Source organism: Hordeum vulgare, chromosome 6H, assembly GCF_904849725.1.
Source record: "Hordeum vulgare subsp. vulgare chromosome 6H, MorexV3_pseudomolecules_assembly, whole genome shotgun sequence".
NCBI lineage: Eukaryota > Viridiplantae > Streptophyta > Magnoliopsida > Poales > Poaceae > Hordeum > Hordeum vulgare.
Genome location: NC_058523.1, coordinates 561,593,930 through 561,611,399, shown reverse-complemented (window position 1 = coordinate 561,611,399; position 17,470 = coordinate 561,593,930). Strand labels below are relative to the sequence as shown.

The following is a 17,470-nucleotide window of genomic DNA, read 5'->3' as shown; positions in this document are numbered from 1 at the left end:
TCATCCTTATCCGTGGTGCCGCTCACAATGATATTAAGACGAAAGGATAGAGACCAATATATATATAATTACTCCAGTTTAGTTTAAACCGTGTATAGATAAGTTTTCAGATATACAATCTGTTTAAGTAAAGACTCCAAATTAGCACAACCAACCACGATCATTAGTAATAGTAGGATTTGAATAAATTTCAATTCAAATCCGCAGGCATTTAAATAATCCGTATTGCCAAATTATGGATAACTTGGTCATTTCTATCATGTTGTAAATGGGTTATATAAATAATGTTTAACTTCCAGTACACATGTACTGTGTTTTTAGCATGTAGTACCGGCTTTCTCGGACAAATTTCCATGTAATCTGTACATGTATATGATGCTTTAAATTCCGCATCAACATGTTACAGGAGATAAAAAATAGCAGTAAAATAAATATTGTAAGCCACACACATATACTGAATATTCCAACATTTCAGAGGATCGAAAAAAAATGAATCAATGGGAGGAAGCATTAAACACCAAATTCCAGTTCCACAGCGACAACACCAGGGAGCGAGGTGAAGGAAAGAGATTACCTGCACTTCGCCGCCCCTCCTCGCCGTCTGCCGTGCTAGCTGCGCGCCCTCGCCGTCGTTTTGCTGCTGCCGCCGCTGCGGAAAAATGAGATTGTGTTTTTTGTGAGAGACGAGATTTTTTTTTGAGGGGTTTGTGAGAGAAGAGAGACGAGATGAAATGGGGAGTACGTCGATGGGCATGGCCTACAGCCCACATTTATTTTACACTTTTCACGGCAACTCGTGGAAAATGTAAGTACCCCTAAAAAAAAGGAAAATGTAAGTACTGATTTAACAGACTGGCCAAGACCACTCGGGCTATCATCCCCCTCCTCCTTCCGCGGGCGACCGGCCGCGCCCCACCCTCCGCCTTCTCTAGCCCCCTCCTCCCCGCCGTCGTTGCTGGCGCCCGCGACCGGCTTGGCCGTGGGGACGCTGGTGGCGGCTGCCCCCTGACCTTCCCCTCTCGGTGGCTCCCCGACGCGGGGCGAAGCTACACCGAGGGGGTGCTCCTAGGCGGCGGCGGGGCTTGCGGGCGGACGGCTGGACGGCGGGGCTTGCGGGCGGACGGCTGGACGGCGGCGGCGTTGTTGAAGGCGAGGTGTTGTTGCGGTGCGACCTGGTGGTAGCCACTTGGCCCGGATCTGGGCCCTATGGGCCCATCTGGGCTTGGGTGGGCCCATGGTGGTGCGGGCCTACGGCGGGACTCCCGGGAGGCAGGGGAGCGACACGAGTTGACGGGTGCTGGTGGCACCGACGCCCGCCTGCTGCACCATGGCCGACGGGGCTTAGCAGGCCGTTTCGAGCCTGGCGGGGCCGGAGGTGGCCTGGTATGCCCTGCTGCCTTGTCCGAACGGCGATCACGATGGTGTAGGAGGCGCTGGCCTCTCGCATGACGACGGTGGAGGTTGTTCCCTCCCGCTTGGCTTCGATGTTGCTGCTATGTCGCTTGGCGCTTCTCTCCAGGCTTCTTGGCCTCGTGTTGGTGTTCGTAGTGTGACAAGGTGTGTGGCGGCGCTACTGCGGTGGCGCATGGGGTTGGGCGGTGGTCTGGCTGGTTGGCTCCGGTTAGGCGATGGGGTTTGGAGTGCGGGAGAAATCCTTGTCGGTTCATCCGGCTCCGATGCGGTGACACCGGCGGGTGCCACCATTCCTTCCCAAAGCCCTAGAGGGTATCAGGGGTAGCCATCCCCTACTTTCCTCGCGTGCCGGGGGAAACCCTAGGGCTTGTTCGGGCAGCAGCGTCGTCGGCGTCGCATCCCTTCTTGTAGGTGTTGCTTGATACGCGGTGGATTGGAACCTCGGGCTGTGGTGATTTGTCTCCGGAGGGCGCAGCAGTGGCGGGTCATCCGCTCTCTGTGAGCTGCCGTTGCTGGCATTTTTTCTTCTTCTTTTTCTTTTGGGTTTGATGTGTTGCTCGTCCAGTAATGCTATATATCGGTGTTGGTTGCTTTGAAATACAAAGCGGAGGAAACCCCTTTTTCGATAACTTAGCAGAATAAAAAAACTAACAATATATAAGTAGACTAAAAAAACTAATGAGTATATAAGCCTATATCTTGCGGACAAGAAAGTTTGATTCCTAGGTATATCTACATCCTTTATGATTTTTTAAGTAATTACAAAAAGTCAAAAATTCAGAAAATACTTTTGAAATAAAATTGACCTACCACTATACTTGTGAGAAAAATTCCATGTAAAGAAAATTACCCTTTGACCTATTTTCAGAAAAGAAAAATTTCAATCAAAATAGTGTGACAAAGTGACCTATAATCATAAATAAATTGTGTCTTTTTTGCCCTGAAGTCAATGTTGTTTCTTTTCCTAAAAAAAATATACTAGTGGAAACGAAAGGCAAGTTTAATCTGAAAATACTTCTAAACTATTTTGAACTTTTGTTTAATTAGTAAAAAAAAATCCCCATATGAGGTGTATCTACAACCAAGAACGAAAGTGTATTTTTCTATATATTGCTCTCAAAGGTCTAGCTGGTCCAACTGTGCAACACATAGGGAAAAAAAGGGCTGGCCCAAAGAAGCAGTTTTTTTTTTCCAAAGAAAAAACATTCATAGGATTTTTTTTTTAAATGAGCTTATTTATTTACACCCACAAAGTTGCCATTTTTAAGTTATCACATAAAAAAACTGTGTACAAAAAGAGGAAGTGACAGTACAAAAATAATAAAAATGTCATCCTCAAGAATAAATTAGGTGTACATGACATGCTAATAGTGCATATGTAAAAACAAATAGGTGTTCAAATATTTAATAATAGTAATTGTATGATAAATAATTGCCTTCCTTCTCCTTTTTATGATGACATTGCCTATATGCCTATCGAGCTGTATGGTTATTTGTAAACTTGGTCCGGGCTCCATATCGGGTGGCCCTGGTTAAGCATGATAGGGCATATACGGCTTTCGAAGGAAAAATAATGAATTATCTCTTTGCCAAGTTTGGTACGTCACCGAAAAGTCAACAACGAATTGCCGCACACCGAAGCGGCAATTTGTTATTTTCAGAACGACATTGACGAATTGTCGAAATCCACGGTGACAGAAGTCACATTCACGAATCGGACTTGTGTTGTCAGGGTGGATTTCGACGGGCATCGCGTTATGTTTTAGGAAGATGAAGACTTGCGTTTGGCTCGTCTTAGCTTAGTTTCTTCGACGTGTTTTGTTGGGAGTCTTTGTGTGAAAATAAACAAATAAATAAATAAAATGCTTCTATATCTATGTAATTGTTGGTTCCCTAGATTGGTAATATAGTGGTAGCATGGATGGTTGGGTTTTATAGGTGAAGGAGAGAAGGTTCTTCATGTGATGAGTGTGAATCCCTCATTCATCCATGTAAAAATCTCATCTTTCCTTTTGCTTAACTGAAAGAAAGAAGCAAAGCAGAGCGGCGTCCCCTGTTACCCAGCACAGCAGTGGAGTCAAGCCTCAGTCGTCTCCCCTGCTCCGCCGCCGCCGCCGGCGATGGCGCGCAACCCCTGCGACATCCGCATCCTCCTCGTCGCCGCCGCCGTCGCCTTCATCTACATCCAAGTAAGAAAGAGTAACACCCTCCCTCCTCTGCGAACCAGATCCATCCGGGGATCTGACCGCCCCTTACGTCTCCCCTGCGAATCAGGATTATTAGTCGAGTAGATGGTGGTGGGATTCCGGTCTCTGTTTTCCTGATTGTGATTTCCCCTTGTGTTTGCGTCGTCTTCTTCTTCCTCAGGTGCGGCTGTTCTCCACCCAGTCGTCTAATTCCCACGACGCCGGACGCCTCGCGGAAGCAGTAAGCGCTTAGGATGCCCCCCCTTCCCCTCTTTTTCTAACTAATCCAACAAGCTGCTGTTATGCTGACAAACAAACAAACACGCGCAGGAGAAATGCGAGAGCCAGCTGCACGCCATGATCGATCAGGTCAGCGCACAGCAGGAGAAGATCGCCGCACTCGAAGGTACCTGCCTACCTACCTGCTACTATCTTTCACACCTTAGCCCTCCAATCTGCTGCCACAATTCAATTCTGATGCCGTTCCTCCTCAAGGTTCAAATGCTCCAAACACATAATTAGTTACTTCTCAACATAGATAGGCATTACCAAGGTTCTCAACTTAGTTATGAAATTTCCCCTCATTCCTTTGAGCTCTCCTCTTCCACACGCAGATAACCTGACTGCAAATCCTCTTCCGCTGGCTGGTATTTTACGGTATTAAATCCTTTCTGTTAATGCAACAGAGATGAAGGTACGCCAAGACGAGGAGCGCGTGCAGCTCAAGATTTTGATCCAGGATCTTGAAAGTAAGCATGGAATCATTGCCCTATGCATACCTTTCGTTATTGGTTTCAGCTACGATGGCTCTTTTTGGCGTGTCTCTGACCTCCTGTTGTCTTTTAGTCATCATAGTATGGTACACGCATCTTCGGTCCTAGGCTACAGCATGTTTTATCCATCCAATTCCAAACCTTGCCATGCTAGAACCTCATGCACATGCTTGTCTCCATGTTGAACGGTCGACAATACCGCAGCATCCACTCTGATGCTTCATCTTCAAATTGGAATCATTCTTTCTGGAGGAGGCATAGTTTCAAATTATTATTTTCTTTAACTTCTCAAGATTAAAGTATTTTAGGGAATGTTGTCTGTTTAAATATATGGCATCACAATAAATGGTTGAGTCTAACACTTAGTGCAATGCATTCAGTTTTGGGCTGAATGCTCCAAAATGTTACCGAGACATCCGGAACTTGAAAAATCTAACTCTACCTTTAACATTTCTTTTTGGTGCAGAAAGGAGTTTACAGACCTTAATAGACAAGAACGTGGTATGTGATCTTGCTAACCTTTATTGCTCTACAGGATCGACCTCATCTCTTTCTGACAACAGGTTCCTGTCGCCGCTGTTGTCATAATGGCTTGCAATCGACCAGACTATTTGCAGAGGACAGTGGAATCTATCCTCAAGTATGCTCTGTTTTCTCCATTCCTTTCATTTCACAAAACAAGAGAAATTCAATGTCGACTGTTTTGTTTATTTCTTTAAGACCACACTCAGTTGATGACACCTGTGTCAGTTATCTTTGAAATCGAGTCGCACTGTTGATTACTACTCCCTCCGTTCCTAAATATAAGTCTTTAAAGAGGTTTCATTAGTGGACTACATACGGATGTATATAGACATACTATAGAGTGTAGATTCATTCATTTTGCTTCGTATGTAGACTCCTAGTGAAATATCTTAAAAGACTTATATTTTGGAACGGAGGGAGTAGACAGCATCAATGAGGAAACTTAGACATTACTTCCTAATCTGTTAATTGCTCTTTTTAGATCCATGTAGCTTCAGTTTGTGCTTTGTACAACACCCTTCCTGACAAAATAAATGATGGACGGTAACTCTTTCAGGTATCAGAAAGCAGTTGCTTCAAAGTTTCCACTATTTATATCACAGGTACTGCTAATAGCAATTTCAGTTCCTGTTCTCAGTCACTTTAAGTGTGTGGGAAGGAATTTTTTTACATTGGTTCTTCTAATCGCAGGATGGAACAAATGGAGAAGTAAAAAAGAAAGCTTTAAGTTACAATCAAATAACATTTATGCAGGTGCGTAAAGAAACACTTGCTTTATGCTTAGTTGCCTCATAGAACAGAACAAACTCTGTTTCTCTTGTAATATTGCTAGCATAGCTGATACGAGCATTTATGCAGGTGCTGACAGAAACACTTGCTTTATGCTTCTTAATTGCCTGCTAGAATAGAACAACTCTGTTTCTCTTGTAATATCGCTAGCATAGCTGATACATGCTATATGCATGACTGCTCATACCAAGTAGACATATAAGTGCAAAAATTGAAATAAAAATTTGGCCAGCAAGAAGCTGTAGTTGTATCGAGAGGTGGTAGCGAATCTAGATGGAGGTAGGACTTGAAGCATTCGAGAAATGTCGGAGCAACACTAATCCAACAGCAAAATGGCTTAGCCACAAGGAGACATGTTCACTTGTGGCATCTTGATGTGCCACTTTTTAAGGGGGCACTAGATTATTTTGGTACTGGGAAAGTAGGTTATGTACGTGGATGTCAGATGCAGTGATGTCAATGGTCCAAACGTTGAAATGGTCTGCCCCTGGTACAACATCAATGGGCGAGGAAATGGTGCAATGAAGTGGGAGGGGGTGGGGGGAGGTTACTGAATTTGGATGATTGTACTTTTTTCTAGTTTCAGTCTTCTCTAAATAGCGTTTCCAGTATTTTTCTAAGAATCCAGGCTACCAGCAAATGATTTGTTAGTGTTCCTTTTGCCTTTGATGTGTTGCAGCATGTGGATCTTGAGCCTGTGCGCACTGAAAGACCAGGAGAAAACGTTGCATATTACAAGATAGCTAGTAGGTGGTCCTCAATTGTTGAGTGCTTTCTTAGGATTGATGATATGATCGATTCTTGTCCTCATAGTTTTTCTTAACTCAGACCACTATAAATGGGCGTTGGATGAGCTATTCATTAAGCATGATTTTCGCCGAGTAATCATTCTGGAAGGTCTGATCTCTTTTTGATGGTTCTATGACTGTCTTGTTCTTAGATATGTCTGCATGCCATCTCATATTTCCATGGCTAATTGGCTAATAGATGACATGGAGATCGCTCCAGATTTCTTCGACTACTTTGAGGCTGCAGCAAAATTACTTGATAGTGACAAGTATGTTACAATTATACTCTGATTGTATATGCCAAGACAATGCATTAATATCAAATGTGCTAATTATTTTGCTGTAATTGTTGCCATTGTGGCATTGAAGGTCGATAATGGCTGTTTCTTCTTGGAATGACAATGGGCAAAAGCAGTTTGTTTATGACCCAAGTTAGTATTCTTATAGGCCTCTGTTCAACTTTATTTCCACATTAATAAGGATAATTACTCATTTTTCTACATAACCCATTGCAGAGGCTCTTTACCGTTCAGACTTCTTTCCTGGGCTTGGATGGATGCTAACGAAGTCAACATGGATGGAGCTGTCACCAAAGTGGCCCAAAGCATATCCTTGCTGCTGCCTACTGATTCTTAGATTAGCAGATATGCTTTCCTTTACTGCCGTGTATCATCTGTTTCATCCTTGACGAGAGTTAACTTATTGGGATGACTGGGTGAGGCTAAAGGAGGTACACAGAGATCGACAGTTTATTCGGCCAGAAGTATGCAGAACATACAACTTTGGCGAGCATGTATGTTGGCTATTCTACACCAATGCAAATTTATCACTGCATTTTTGTTTGCAGTAACGACGAGCAGATTAGCACTTGAATGTTTTGAGCCATTGGTTCTGGATTGCTGGCATTTAACACGTGCTTTTTTATGGTTCTTTTCCAGGGATCAAGCATGGGACAATTCTTCGATCAATACTTGAAACCAATCAAGTTAAATGATGCTCATGTAGGCAGATCTTCCCATGTGTTTAAATTTTATAAGCTCTTTGTTCCTGAGACTTACTTGGGCCCCTCTTGTGGTCACAGATTGACTGGAATTCCGAGGACCTGAGCTACCTCAAGGAGGTAAGGATTATTAATCTGTTCTTCAGAGAGAAAGTTGTTGTTTCCATAAGAGGGTGCCTAATACTTGTGTTGGTGGCATCAGGACAAGTTTTTAACCAAATTCGGAAAAGACGTGGCTAGCGCCACACCTGTGCATGGATCCGATGCTTTGTTGAAGGCCCACAATCTGGATGTGGACGTAAGGATTCAGTATGACAACCAGGGTGATTTCGAGCGTATAGCTCGTCAATTTGGAATATTTGAAGAATGGAAGGTCCCTTGTTAACTCGGTTTAATTCGTGAATCTTGCAATTTAGCTGAATACACGATGGCTCATGTTCTGATTTTTCTGCCCTTGTTTCCCAGGACGGTGTTCCACGGGCGGCTTACAAAGGCGTGGTGGTGTTCCGGTACAAGAGCAGCCGAAGACGGATATACCTGGTGGGCCCTGACTCTCTTCGCCAACTTGGGGTTTAGCATAGTGTTGCCAAGGTTGGGAAATCTGTCAACATGGGGAAGTTGACACCCTGATGTAGCAAAACATTGAATGATAGGGTGCAAATTCAATGCACAGTTGCCAAGGATATTTTTTCCTTTTATGATGGATGGATGATGGGTGTTTATTTCGCCCTCGAGTCGAGGTCTCGTGGGGTTTCGCCGTCCGTCTACAGTCAAGGAGGGGATAGAGTAGAGTAAGAGCAAGGGAAGAAGAGCGCACGGTGACGAGAATCGCAGAGATAAACTATTTGGCTGGGATTCATTCATCCATGTGTGTGTGGGTGTAGTTAGTAAAATGGGGTTGTTTGTATTGAATTAAGTTTGTGTGTGTGTGTGTTTACTAATACATGATGATGTAAGAAGAAAATTGTTGCTTGTGTTTGAATATTGGTGATGCTGGTTTTGAAGTTTGAATCTGTCTGTCCATGTGAAAGGAGTCCAGTTCAGCCTAGTCAGCAATACTATCCATGTGGTATATCTGTGTGTGTGTAGTAGGGTGGTAGTAGTTGGGTTGGAATGAATTGAATGGGTAAGAGGTTGGTTGGTGGTGGCTTAGAATGGATCAGGTCAATCCCATCCATCCATTCCATCCGATGATCATGTTTTTAATGCAGAAGAAGCTAATGACACTGATTTGACTTGTTGCCTGGAGTACTAGCAACACATACTACTGGTATTATTATTTGAGCTGACCAAAACAAAGCATTATTTGACTTGTCCACACATGGTACTGGTAGGCTATATATACAACTCTAGCAAAGTTGGACGAGGTTAGTACATTTCATAAACTACTCCCTCTATATCTAAATACTTGTAGTTGAGAAAAACTACTCTAGTTTTCTCTAACTATAATTATTTAGATAGTACTAAAGTAAATTAATTTACCAAGAAAGAAAGAGGGTTTCTTCTGTGACAGTAAAAAAGAAGAGACCGAAAGAGTAGTCCTTTTAAAACAACAAAGAAAGAAAGTTGAGTGCAACGTTTTTTTGATGTCCAGGCTCATCTGCACCTACACTGAATAAAAAAAATACTAAAAAAATTCAACAAATTCCAATGTTTTTCGGTGGTATAGAATTTGATGCGTGAGGTACGCTTTAATTTTTAAATCATTTAAACTTCTCAGCAGCTCTCAGAAAAAAAAGACAAAATCGGATCAAAACAGTGGATGAACAGTAAAAAAAATAGAGGCCCTGGATTTGTCTTTTTTGCCTACAGCTGTTTAGATGTCGAAACATTGGCGCGAACAAATTATCTACCATCCAATTTGTTTTGATTTTTTTTTATTGAGCGCGTGCGGGTGAGCAATCCTGGTCTCAGAAATGGATTTTCGATGGTTGTGTTGCTTTTTTGTCGTGGTGAAACGAGTATGTCTGGATTCAAGTCCGAGAATTGATATGGAGTGGTCGCATATTTGGTGGATTTGGTTTAGGCTTTAATTTTAGTGGTGTGTGTTGACCATGAATTGTTTGTGTAAGTCGTTTCAGTCTCTGCGAATGTGGTCATAATAGTAACATGCTTCATGTCCATATATAGGAACGTAGTACGTGTTGTTGGGGTTTGCGTTTTCTCGGGGAAATAAGAGAAGGAAAGAAAAAAAAGGCACCATTGATTGTTGACCTTGAGACAGTGTAAACGGCTTTGGATTTGGTCTTGTGTTTCCATATGCATTTGCGTTTTCGTTTTATTTGGTGGTGGTGGATTCAGTCAGTCGGATACTAGTACTAGTAGCAGCAGCAGTATGAATATGAAATAAAAGGAGCAACTTTTCTTTCATTTCATTTCATTGTCTATCTGTCGTCGGCGGGCAGCTCAGCACAGCACAGCTGCCGCTTCTTCTTCCTTCCTCCCCTGCCTGCGACTTTGATTGATTCAGCCTCCTCGTCGCCGCCGTCGCCCTCCGTTCCCCATTCCTTCATTCTCCTCCGCTGATTCCTCCTGCGCCGCCGACACCGACTCTCCTCCTCCGCCTCCTCCTCCTTGCTGCTGCGCCCCGCCTCCTCTCCGGGCAGGGCAGGGCCTCCTCCTCCTCCTCCTCCTCCTCTCCGGGCAGGGCAGGGCCGCCGCCGCGGCGCAGATCCAAGAAAGAAAGAAAGAAAGATAGAAAGAAGGTCGATTTCTTCTCCATCTCCGCTCACTCATCTCTAAAAGGTTCCCATGCTCTTTAATTTACTTTATTTATTATTACTCGATTCCCCACCGCTCCGCAACCACCAAACAAATTTTTACACTACTCTAGTAAGCATCCTGCTTTGATCAAATCAAAGACTGCTTGGGTTGCCCCATTGATTTTGATTTTGATTTTGATTTCTAGTATTGGGTTGGGTTGGGTTGGGGACACAATTTTGTAATTCCATTCCAATTCCATTCCATTTGTATCAGTATTGGGGAAGGGAGGCAAGGAAGGTAGCAGCAGCTTTACTTAGTTTTGACTCTAGGCTAGGCTCCTCTGGTAACTCACTTCAGATTACACTTACACCTATCATCATATTCATTTCATTTCGTTTCGTTTCACCTATGCATGCTATCCTCTCCACAAAACCTATAATCAGTTTGTGGAGATAATAGATAGGTACCCAATTCCTTCCTACACTAGATTACATAGGTAGGTAGCAGCAGCCAATGAGCTAAATTAAGCAGGCCATGGATAATAAAAAAGGTGGTTTGTTGAGCAAATTAAATTTTTCGATAACTCTAAGTGTAATCTGAACATATGAAGAATCCTTATCTGACTTGTGTGGCATCTGCACTGCACAGCTGCAAGATGATGGCCCGGAACTCGGACGGCGAGCTGGAGGAGCAGTCCACCGAGGGTTACCAGGAGGCGGCGTTCGAGGCCTTCATGTGCCCGCTCACCAAGCAGGTCATGCAGGACCCTGTCACCATCGAGACGGGCCAGACCTTCGAGCGCGAGGCCATCCTCAAGTGGTTCAGGGAGTGCCGCGACAACGGCCGCAGGCCCACCTGCCCGCTCACGCAGCGCGAGCTCCGCACCACCGACATCAACCCCAGCATCGCCCTCCGCAACGTCATCGACGAGTGGAGGGCCAGGAACGATGAGAAGGACCTTGACAAGGCCTGCAACGCCCTCAGGCTGCACCCCGAGGACGACGAGGACGACACCCTGCGCGCCATGGCCTACATCTCGCAGATATGCCAGCGGAGCGGCGCCAAGAAGAACCTCGTGCGCGCCCAGGGCATCATATCCACGCTCGCCGACTTGCTCAAGAGCAGCAGCAGGAGGGTCCGCCTCAAGTCCCTGCAGGTCCTCCGCACCGTCGTCGAGGACAATGATCAGAACAAGGTTCTTCTTTTCTTTTCTTCCCTGCCCGATTTTTGCACGGTTGATCCAGTGAATGCTCTGTTCAAGTAAGCAAGCAACTATATCTATATGTATGTATGGTTGGTTTCTTTTGCAGGAAGAGCTGGGGAAAGGCGACACCGTGCGCACCATCATAAAGTTCCTGTCGAACGAGAACATACAGGAGAGGGAGCTTGCGGTTTCTTTGCTGTATGAGCTCTCAGAGTATGAGCCCGTGTGCGAAAGGATCGGCGCGGTCTATGGAGCGATACTCCTGCTGGTCGGCATGGGGAGTAGCAAGTCAGAGAACATGATGGCTGTGGAGAAAGCAGAGAAAACGCTCAAGAATCTGGAGAAGTATGACACTAACATCAAGCAAATGGCTGAAAACGGCAGGCTGCAGCCTCTCCTCACCAAACTGCTTCAAGGTGCATTCTTCAGCCCTTGCTGCATTATACAGTAGTAGTTTTGAATTCTGAGACTTTCTCAGTCTCTGTTTTGAACTGCAAAAAAGGGGATTAGTTTGGAAATAACATGAATCATTTCACTGCTTTAAGGTATATATATATATATAAATTTTATAGATGGAGTTTAAATTTGTGGTGGTCTTAATAATCAGATGAGCTTCTTTTTGAAATGCAGGAGGGCCTGAGGTGCAGGTTACCATGGTTGAGTACCTCGGGGAGCTCGCGTTGGCCAACGACGTGAAGGTGGTGGTGGCGGAGCAGGTTGGAACGCTGCTGGTGAGCATCATCAAGACGGGCGGCCTGCCGGCGAGGGAGGCGACGCTCAAGGCGATGAGGGAGATGTCATCCAACGAGCTGAGCGCCAAGATACTGCTGCAGGCTGGCATCCTGCCGCCGCTGGTCAAGGACCTCTTCTCCGTCGGCGCCAGCAGCCACTTCCCCATGAGGCTCAAGGAGGTATCCGCCACCATCCTCGCCAACCTGGTGGCCTCCGGCGCCAGTTTCCGCTCCATCCCGCTGGACGACGCCGGCAGGCAGACGCTCCTGTCCGAGGACGTGGTGCACAGCCTGCTCCATCTCATCAGCAACACCGGCCCCGCCGTGGAGTGCAAGCTGCTCAACGTCCTGGTCGGCCTCACCAGCTCCCCGGACACGGCCCAAGACGTGGTGTCGGCCATCAAGAGCTCCGGCGCCACCATCAGCCTGATCCAGTTCCTGGAGGCAGCCCACCGGGAGATCCGCGTGGAGTCCCTCAAGCTCCTGCGCAACGTGTCGCCGTACATGGGCGCCGAGCTCGCCGACGCACTCGGCGGCCACCTCAGCAGCTTGCTCCGGGTGATATCCGACCCCGGCGCCGGTGGCGTGACGGAGGAGCAGGCGGCAGCCGTGGGCCTGCTGGGTGACCTCCCGGAGAGGGACTCGAAGCTGACGCGGCAGCTGTTCGAGCTGGGAGCGTTCGGCACGCTTAGCACGAAGCTGGCAGAGCTCCGGCGGGGCGCCATCCGCGGGAACCGGTACACGACGCCGCTGACGGAGGGGATGGTGAAGGTGATGTACAGGCTGACGTGCATGCTGCAGGAGGCGCCAGAGTACGTGGAGTTCGCGCGTGAGGCCGCCCTGGCGCCGCTGTTCGTGGAGCTGGTGCAGGTGAACGGGCAGGACGCGGTGCAGCTCTACTCGGCGCTGGCGCTGGAGAAGCTGTCCCTCGAGACGAGGAACCTGACGGTCATCCCTGACCCCCCGCCGCCCGCGCCTTCCGGGTTCCTGTGTGCGTGCTTCGGGGTGCCATCGTCGACGGGTGCTGCTGCTGGTCGTCCGGTGGGGGTGTGCCGGGTGCACGGCGGGTTCTGCTCGCTGCGGGAGAGCTTCTGCCTGGCTGAAGGCGGTGCCGGGGGGAAGGCGGTGGAGCGGCTGGTGGCGTGCCTGGATCACCTGAACCCGGAGGTGGTGGAGGCGGCGCTGGCGGCATTGGCGACGCTGGTGGGGGACGGGGTGGAGGCGGCGGAGGGCGTGGGCGTGCTGGGGGACGCGGACGGGCTGCGGCCGGTGGTGGACATCCTGGTGGAGAACCGGACGGAGGCGCTGCGGCGGCGGGCGGTGTGGGTGGTGGAGCGCATCCTGCGGGTGGAGGACATCGCGCAGGAGGTGGCGGCGGACCAGACGGTGGCGTCGGCGCTGGTGGAGGCGTACCGCAACGGCGACCCGCGCACGCGGCACACCGCCGAGCGCGCCCTCCGGCACCTGGACAGGATCCCAAACTTCTCCAGCGCGTTCCATGCGCAGGCACGCCGGCCATGATCATGAAGCCACCCACCCTCTTCTTCTTTTGTAGTATGTAATGTAATTTATTTATTGTGTAAATGTATGTAGCTTCATTTTATTTGTTTGTTTGTATGTTGATGAATAGGATAGGAGTATCTATGACATGACAATCACAATTGGAAACAAGATGATGATGATTTGTTAAGTTGCACCTTGATAATAAAAAAATAAAAACAAACAATTATTTTGAGACGGAAGAAATACTAGTTACTTGCCATGGGTAGAGGCAGAACAGGGACAGTTTTTCAACTTAGCTTTGAACAGAGGCAGCAAATGGCAGTTGACGATGGCTGTACAAATAAATGTTGTATGTTTGTACCTCCCTCCATTTCATACATAGTCTGCTACAAGATGCATGCAGATGTTAGAATGTATGTACTCATTTACCCAGTCTGGAATGTATTAATATTACCACCGACACCCTCCAAAAAGGAATGATGCCACCCGCCGGTGTCTGAACGAACCGGCAATGATTTCTCCCCCACTTCAAACCCCACCGTCTAACCGGAGCCGACCAGCCAAACCACCGCCTAACCCCATGCGCCACCATCCACGCAGTCTCACTGCGAACACCAACACGAGGCCAAGGAGACCGAAGAGCTGCAACATCGAGGAAGCAGCAACACTGAAACCAACTCTACAAACTCTTGGGTTTATTAAAGTTTGCTTCACTTAGTCGGAGTCTGAGAGGCGGCATCGAGCTATGCTCACGGCGCGTGCCGGTGGAATGGATGGATGCAGGAGGAAGGAGAATTCGGCACTTCCAAGACTTTGATTACAAATTCCTTTTGTTTGGATGTGTTTGTAAGGAGCTGTGAGACTTAATATATGCCCTTGGGCCTTTTCGGCAAAGAAAGTTGCGCCGAAGGTGAATCACATATAAGTATATATTGCTACCTTTTTAAAGGTTTTACCAATGGAGCTTTTTTTTTTTAGAACCGGGCTTTCTCCCCTTCCCATTACTTTTCATAACGGAAATACAATGTTTTAGGACCAGAAAAAGAGAGGGAAAGGGAAAAAAAGCGAGTTCAGAGCAATATCAGGAAACCCGCCATTCACGCCTGTCATCAGGAACATGAATTGCGGGGCAAAAACCTGATATCACTCAAAACCACACTACAGGAAATATAAGTATCATAGCCACCACACCTATCATCAGACCAGGCTCATCCAAAAGAGCACCAAAAGCCAAACTAAGAACAAGTTTTACTCCCAGCAGATCATAAAATCCTCACGCACCATCATGGACAGCAGATCATCATCATCATAAAACAACATCACCATTCATCCCAGATCCCTTCATTCTCCTCCCGCTCTGTTGCTTCAGCCCTCGACGGTTCGCATAGACGTAGCATTTGAGCTGCACTTCTCTTCAGCAGTTGGGCCCCCTTCTTGACATTATCTGCCATCTCTGGTTTCTGCATACCTGCCCAGTAATCCAAAAATGCACTAGTTGTGAAAGCAATTTCAAAAGGAGTATTGATAAAATTTTTCTCAAAGGTAGCCCTATTCCGGGCCAACCAAATAGACCAACAAACTGCAGCTAAGCCAACAGTGTATATTTCATAAAAACCTGGCAAAAAAGCATATAACCACGAATAGACCTGCCAGATTGTTTTTGGAACATAACTAGTACCAATAACAGCACCTAATGTTCTCCATACAATCTTGGCCACAGAACATCCAAAGAAAAGATGTTGTGCCGATTCAAGTTCACTACAAAAAGAACATTTAGTATCTCCCTGCCACTGTCTTTTTTTCATATTATCTCTAGTAAGAATAGAATTTTGGAACAGTTGCCACAGGAAAATTTGTATTTTCAAAGGGATTTTAGCCCCCCAAATCCACTTATAATGAGCCCCTGCAAGGTTCCTCTCCAACCATCTGTACATAGACTTAGTGGAATACATTCTGGAATTATCCAACTTCCAGTAAACCTCGTCATTTTAATCTGCACAAACTTTATCTAACACCCATTGCTTCATATCTCCCAATTCTGAAGCATAGCTAGAGATAACCTCCTCCTAAAGGAAGTAAGATGATTCATACTTTCTATTTTATCCACAGTACAATCTTTATCTAAACAAATCTCAAAAAGATCAGGATATTTATCTTTCAACAGAAAATTCTCACCCAGATCATCTAGCCAAAGACTAGCAATGTTACCTTTCTTAAGCACCACCCCTCTACCAGCCATATAATAACCTTTAACTTTCATAATATTCTTCCAACAAGGAGAATCAGAAACTTTCTTTTTAATTTTAGCTACAGATGTCTTTTGGAAGTACTTAGCTTTCACAATATCTTGCCATAACTCGTCCTTCTTTTCCAATTTCCACCACCATTTGGTTAATAGGCTAATATTCTGTTTCCTCAGATCTTTAACCCCCAGGCCCCCTTTTGTTTTAGATCTACAAACACGTGACCATTTCACCATATTATAACCTCTTCTTCCCTTGCGATGCCAGAAGAATTTTCTTCTCGGCTTGTCCCACTTTTCCAGCGTTGATTTCTTAAGCAACACCATGGACATATAGTAAGATGGGATGTGAGATAGTACCGCATTAACCTTAATGAGTCTACCCCCACTAGATAAAGACTCACTGATCCAGGATTCCCCATGACTGATGAACTTGTCATCAACAAAAAACCAGTCACTGCATTTAAGCCCAGCATAACTAATCGGCATACCTAAGTATTTAATAGGGAATGTCCCAATCTCACAGTTGAACATATCAGCATATTTTCTCATAATGTCATCATCAGCACCAACCGAGAAAATCTCACTTTTCACAAAATTAATCTTCAGACCAGACATGATCTCAAAAAGATAAAGTAGCAGTTTAATATTCAAAGCATTCTTAATATTGTCTTCAAAACACAAGATAGTATCATCTGCATATTGGAGGATAGCCACTCCATTTTCAACCAAGTCTGCTGCTAGTCCAGTGAATAGGCCATTACTTTGTGCTTTTAAGACCATCTTAGTAAGGCAGTCAGCAGCAAGATTAAAAAGGAAAGGTGATAAAGGATCCCCTTGTCTCACTCCCTTAGCACTTTGGAAATATTCTCCCACCTCATCATTTAGTTTCACACTGACAGTACCACCCACCAGAATTCTTCTAATCCATTCAGTCCAGCGTGGGTTAAAATTTCTTTTAGTATGACACTCCAATAAGAAATCCCAGTTGACTTTATCATATGCTTTCTCAAAGTCAAGTTTAAGGACAATCCCTACTTTTTTCTGAGCATAAGTATGATGCAGGATCTCATGTAATGACATGATCCCGTCCATAATATCTCTATTTTTAATAAAGGCATTCTGGTGTCGACTAAACAAGATGTACACATGGGGTTCTAATCTGATAGTCAACACCTTAGTAATTAGCTTGTAGATACATCTAAGTAAGCATATGGGTCTGAACTGCTGCATTTTATTAGCTCCAACAACTTTGGATAGCAGTGTTATGATACCATAATTGAGTCTCTCTACATCAAGCTTATTTTCATGAAACCAATGAAAGAGAGGCATCACATCATCCTTAACAATATCCCAGCAAGATTGAAAGAATTCTATAGGTATATTATCAGGCCCAGGGGCTTTGTTATGCTTCATAGAAAACAGAGCATTTTTCACTTCTGTATCAGAAAAGGGTCTAGTTAAGAGAAAGTTTTCAATATCACCTAGTTTCTCTTTATCACACCACATATCTTCCTCAATCTTGCACAAGTTCCCAGGGGCAGGACCAAAAAGTTCTTTATAAAAATCAGTAGTATGTTTAAGCATGTTCTTATTTCCTTCTATAATCATAT

General features: G+C 45.6%; 2 protein-coding genes across 4 annotated transcripts; both read left to right on the top strand.

Annotated features, from left to right (window-relative positions):
- Positions 1-3,326: 3,326 nt before the first annotated feature.
- Positions 3,327-8,485, top strand: LOC123406366 (alpha-1,3-mannosyl-glycoprotein 2-beta-N-acetylglucosaminyltransferase). The gene is made up of 18 exons (XM_045099876.1): positions 3,327-3,602; positions 3,781-3,840; positions 3,930-4,005; positions 4,286-4,348; positions 4,839-4,873; positions 4,936-5,012; positions 5,454-5,499; positions 5,588-5,650; positions 6,366-6,432; positions 6,515-6,583; positions 6,674-6,743; positions 6,844-6,905; positions 6,990-7,080; positions 7,174-7,267; positions 7,413-7,475; positions 7,556-7,594; positions 7,677-7,847; positions 7,940-8,485. Exons 1-18 carry the CDS (start codon positions 3,534-3,536, stop codon positions 8,048-8,050), a joined length of 1,326 nt encoding a protein of 441 aa, XP_044955811.1. The 5' UTR covers positions 3,327-3,533; the 3' UTR covers positions 8,051-8,485.
- Positions 8,486-9,637: 1,152 nt separating this feature from the next.
- On the top strand, positions 9,638-13,802 carry LOC123403977 (U-box domain-containing protein 24-like). Of its 3 annotated transcripts, none has more exons than XM_045097877.1 (4): positions 9,638-10,179; positions 10,826-11,372; positions 11,488-11,797; positions 12,012-13,802. In XM_045097877.1, exons 2-4 carry the CDS (start codon positions 10,833-10,835, stop codon positions 13,631-13,633), a joined length of 2,472 nt encoding a protein of 823 aa, XP_044953812.1. In that variant the 5' UTR covers positions 9,638-10,179; positions 10,826-10,832; the 3' UTR covers positions 13,634-13,802. The 3 variants fall into 3 exon arrangements, with proteins under 3 accessions (XP_044953812.1, XP_044953813.1, XP_044953811.1); XM_045097878.1 differs by having other exon boundaries at positions 10,122-10,165; positions 10,824-11,372; XM_045097876.1 differs by having other exon boundaries at positions 10,162-10,219.
- The last annotated feature ends 3,668 nt before the right edge of the window (positions 13,803-17,470 follow it).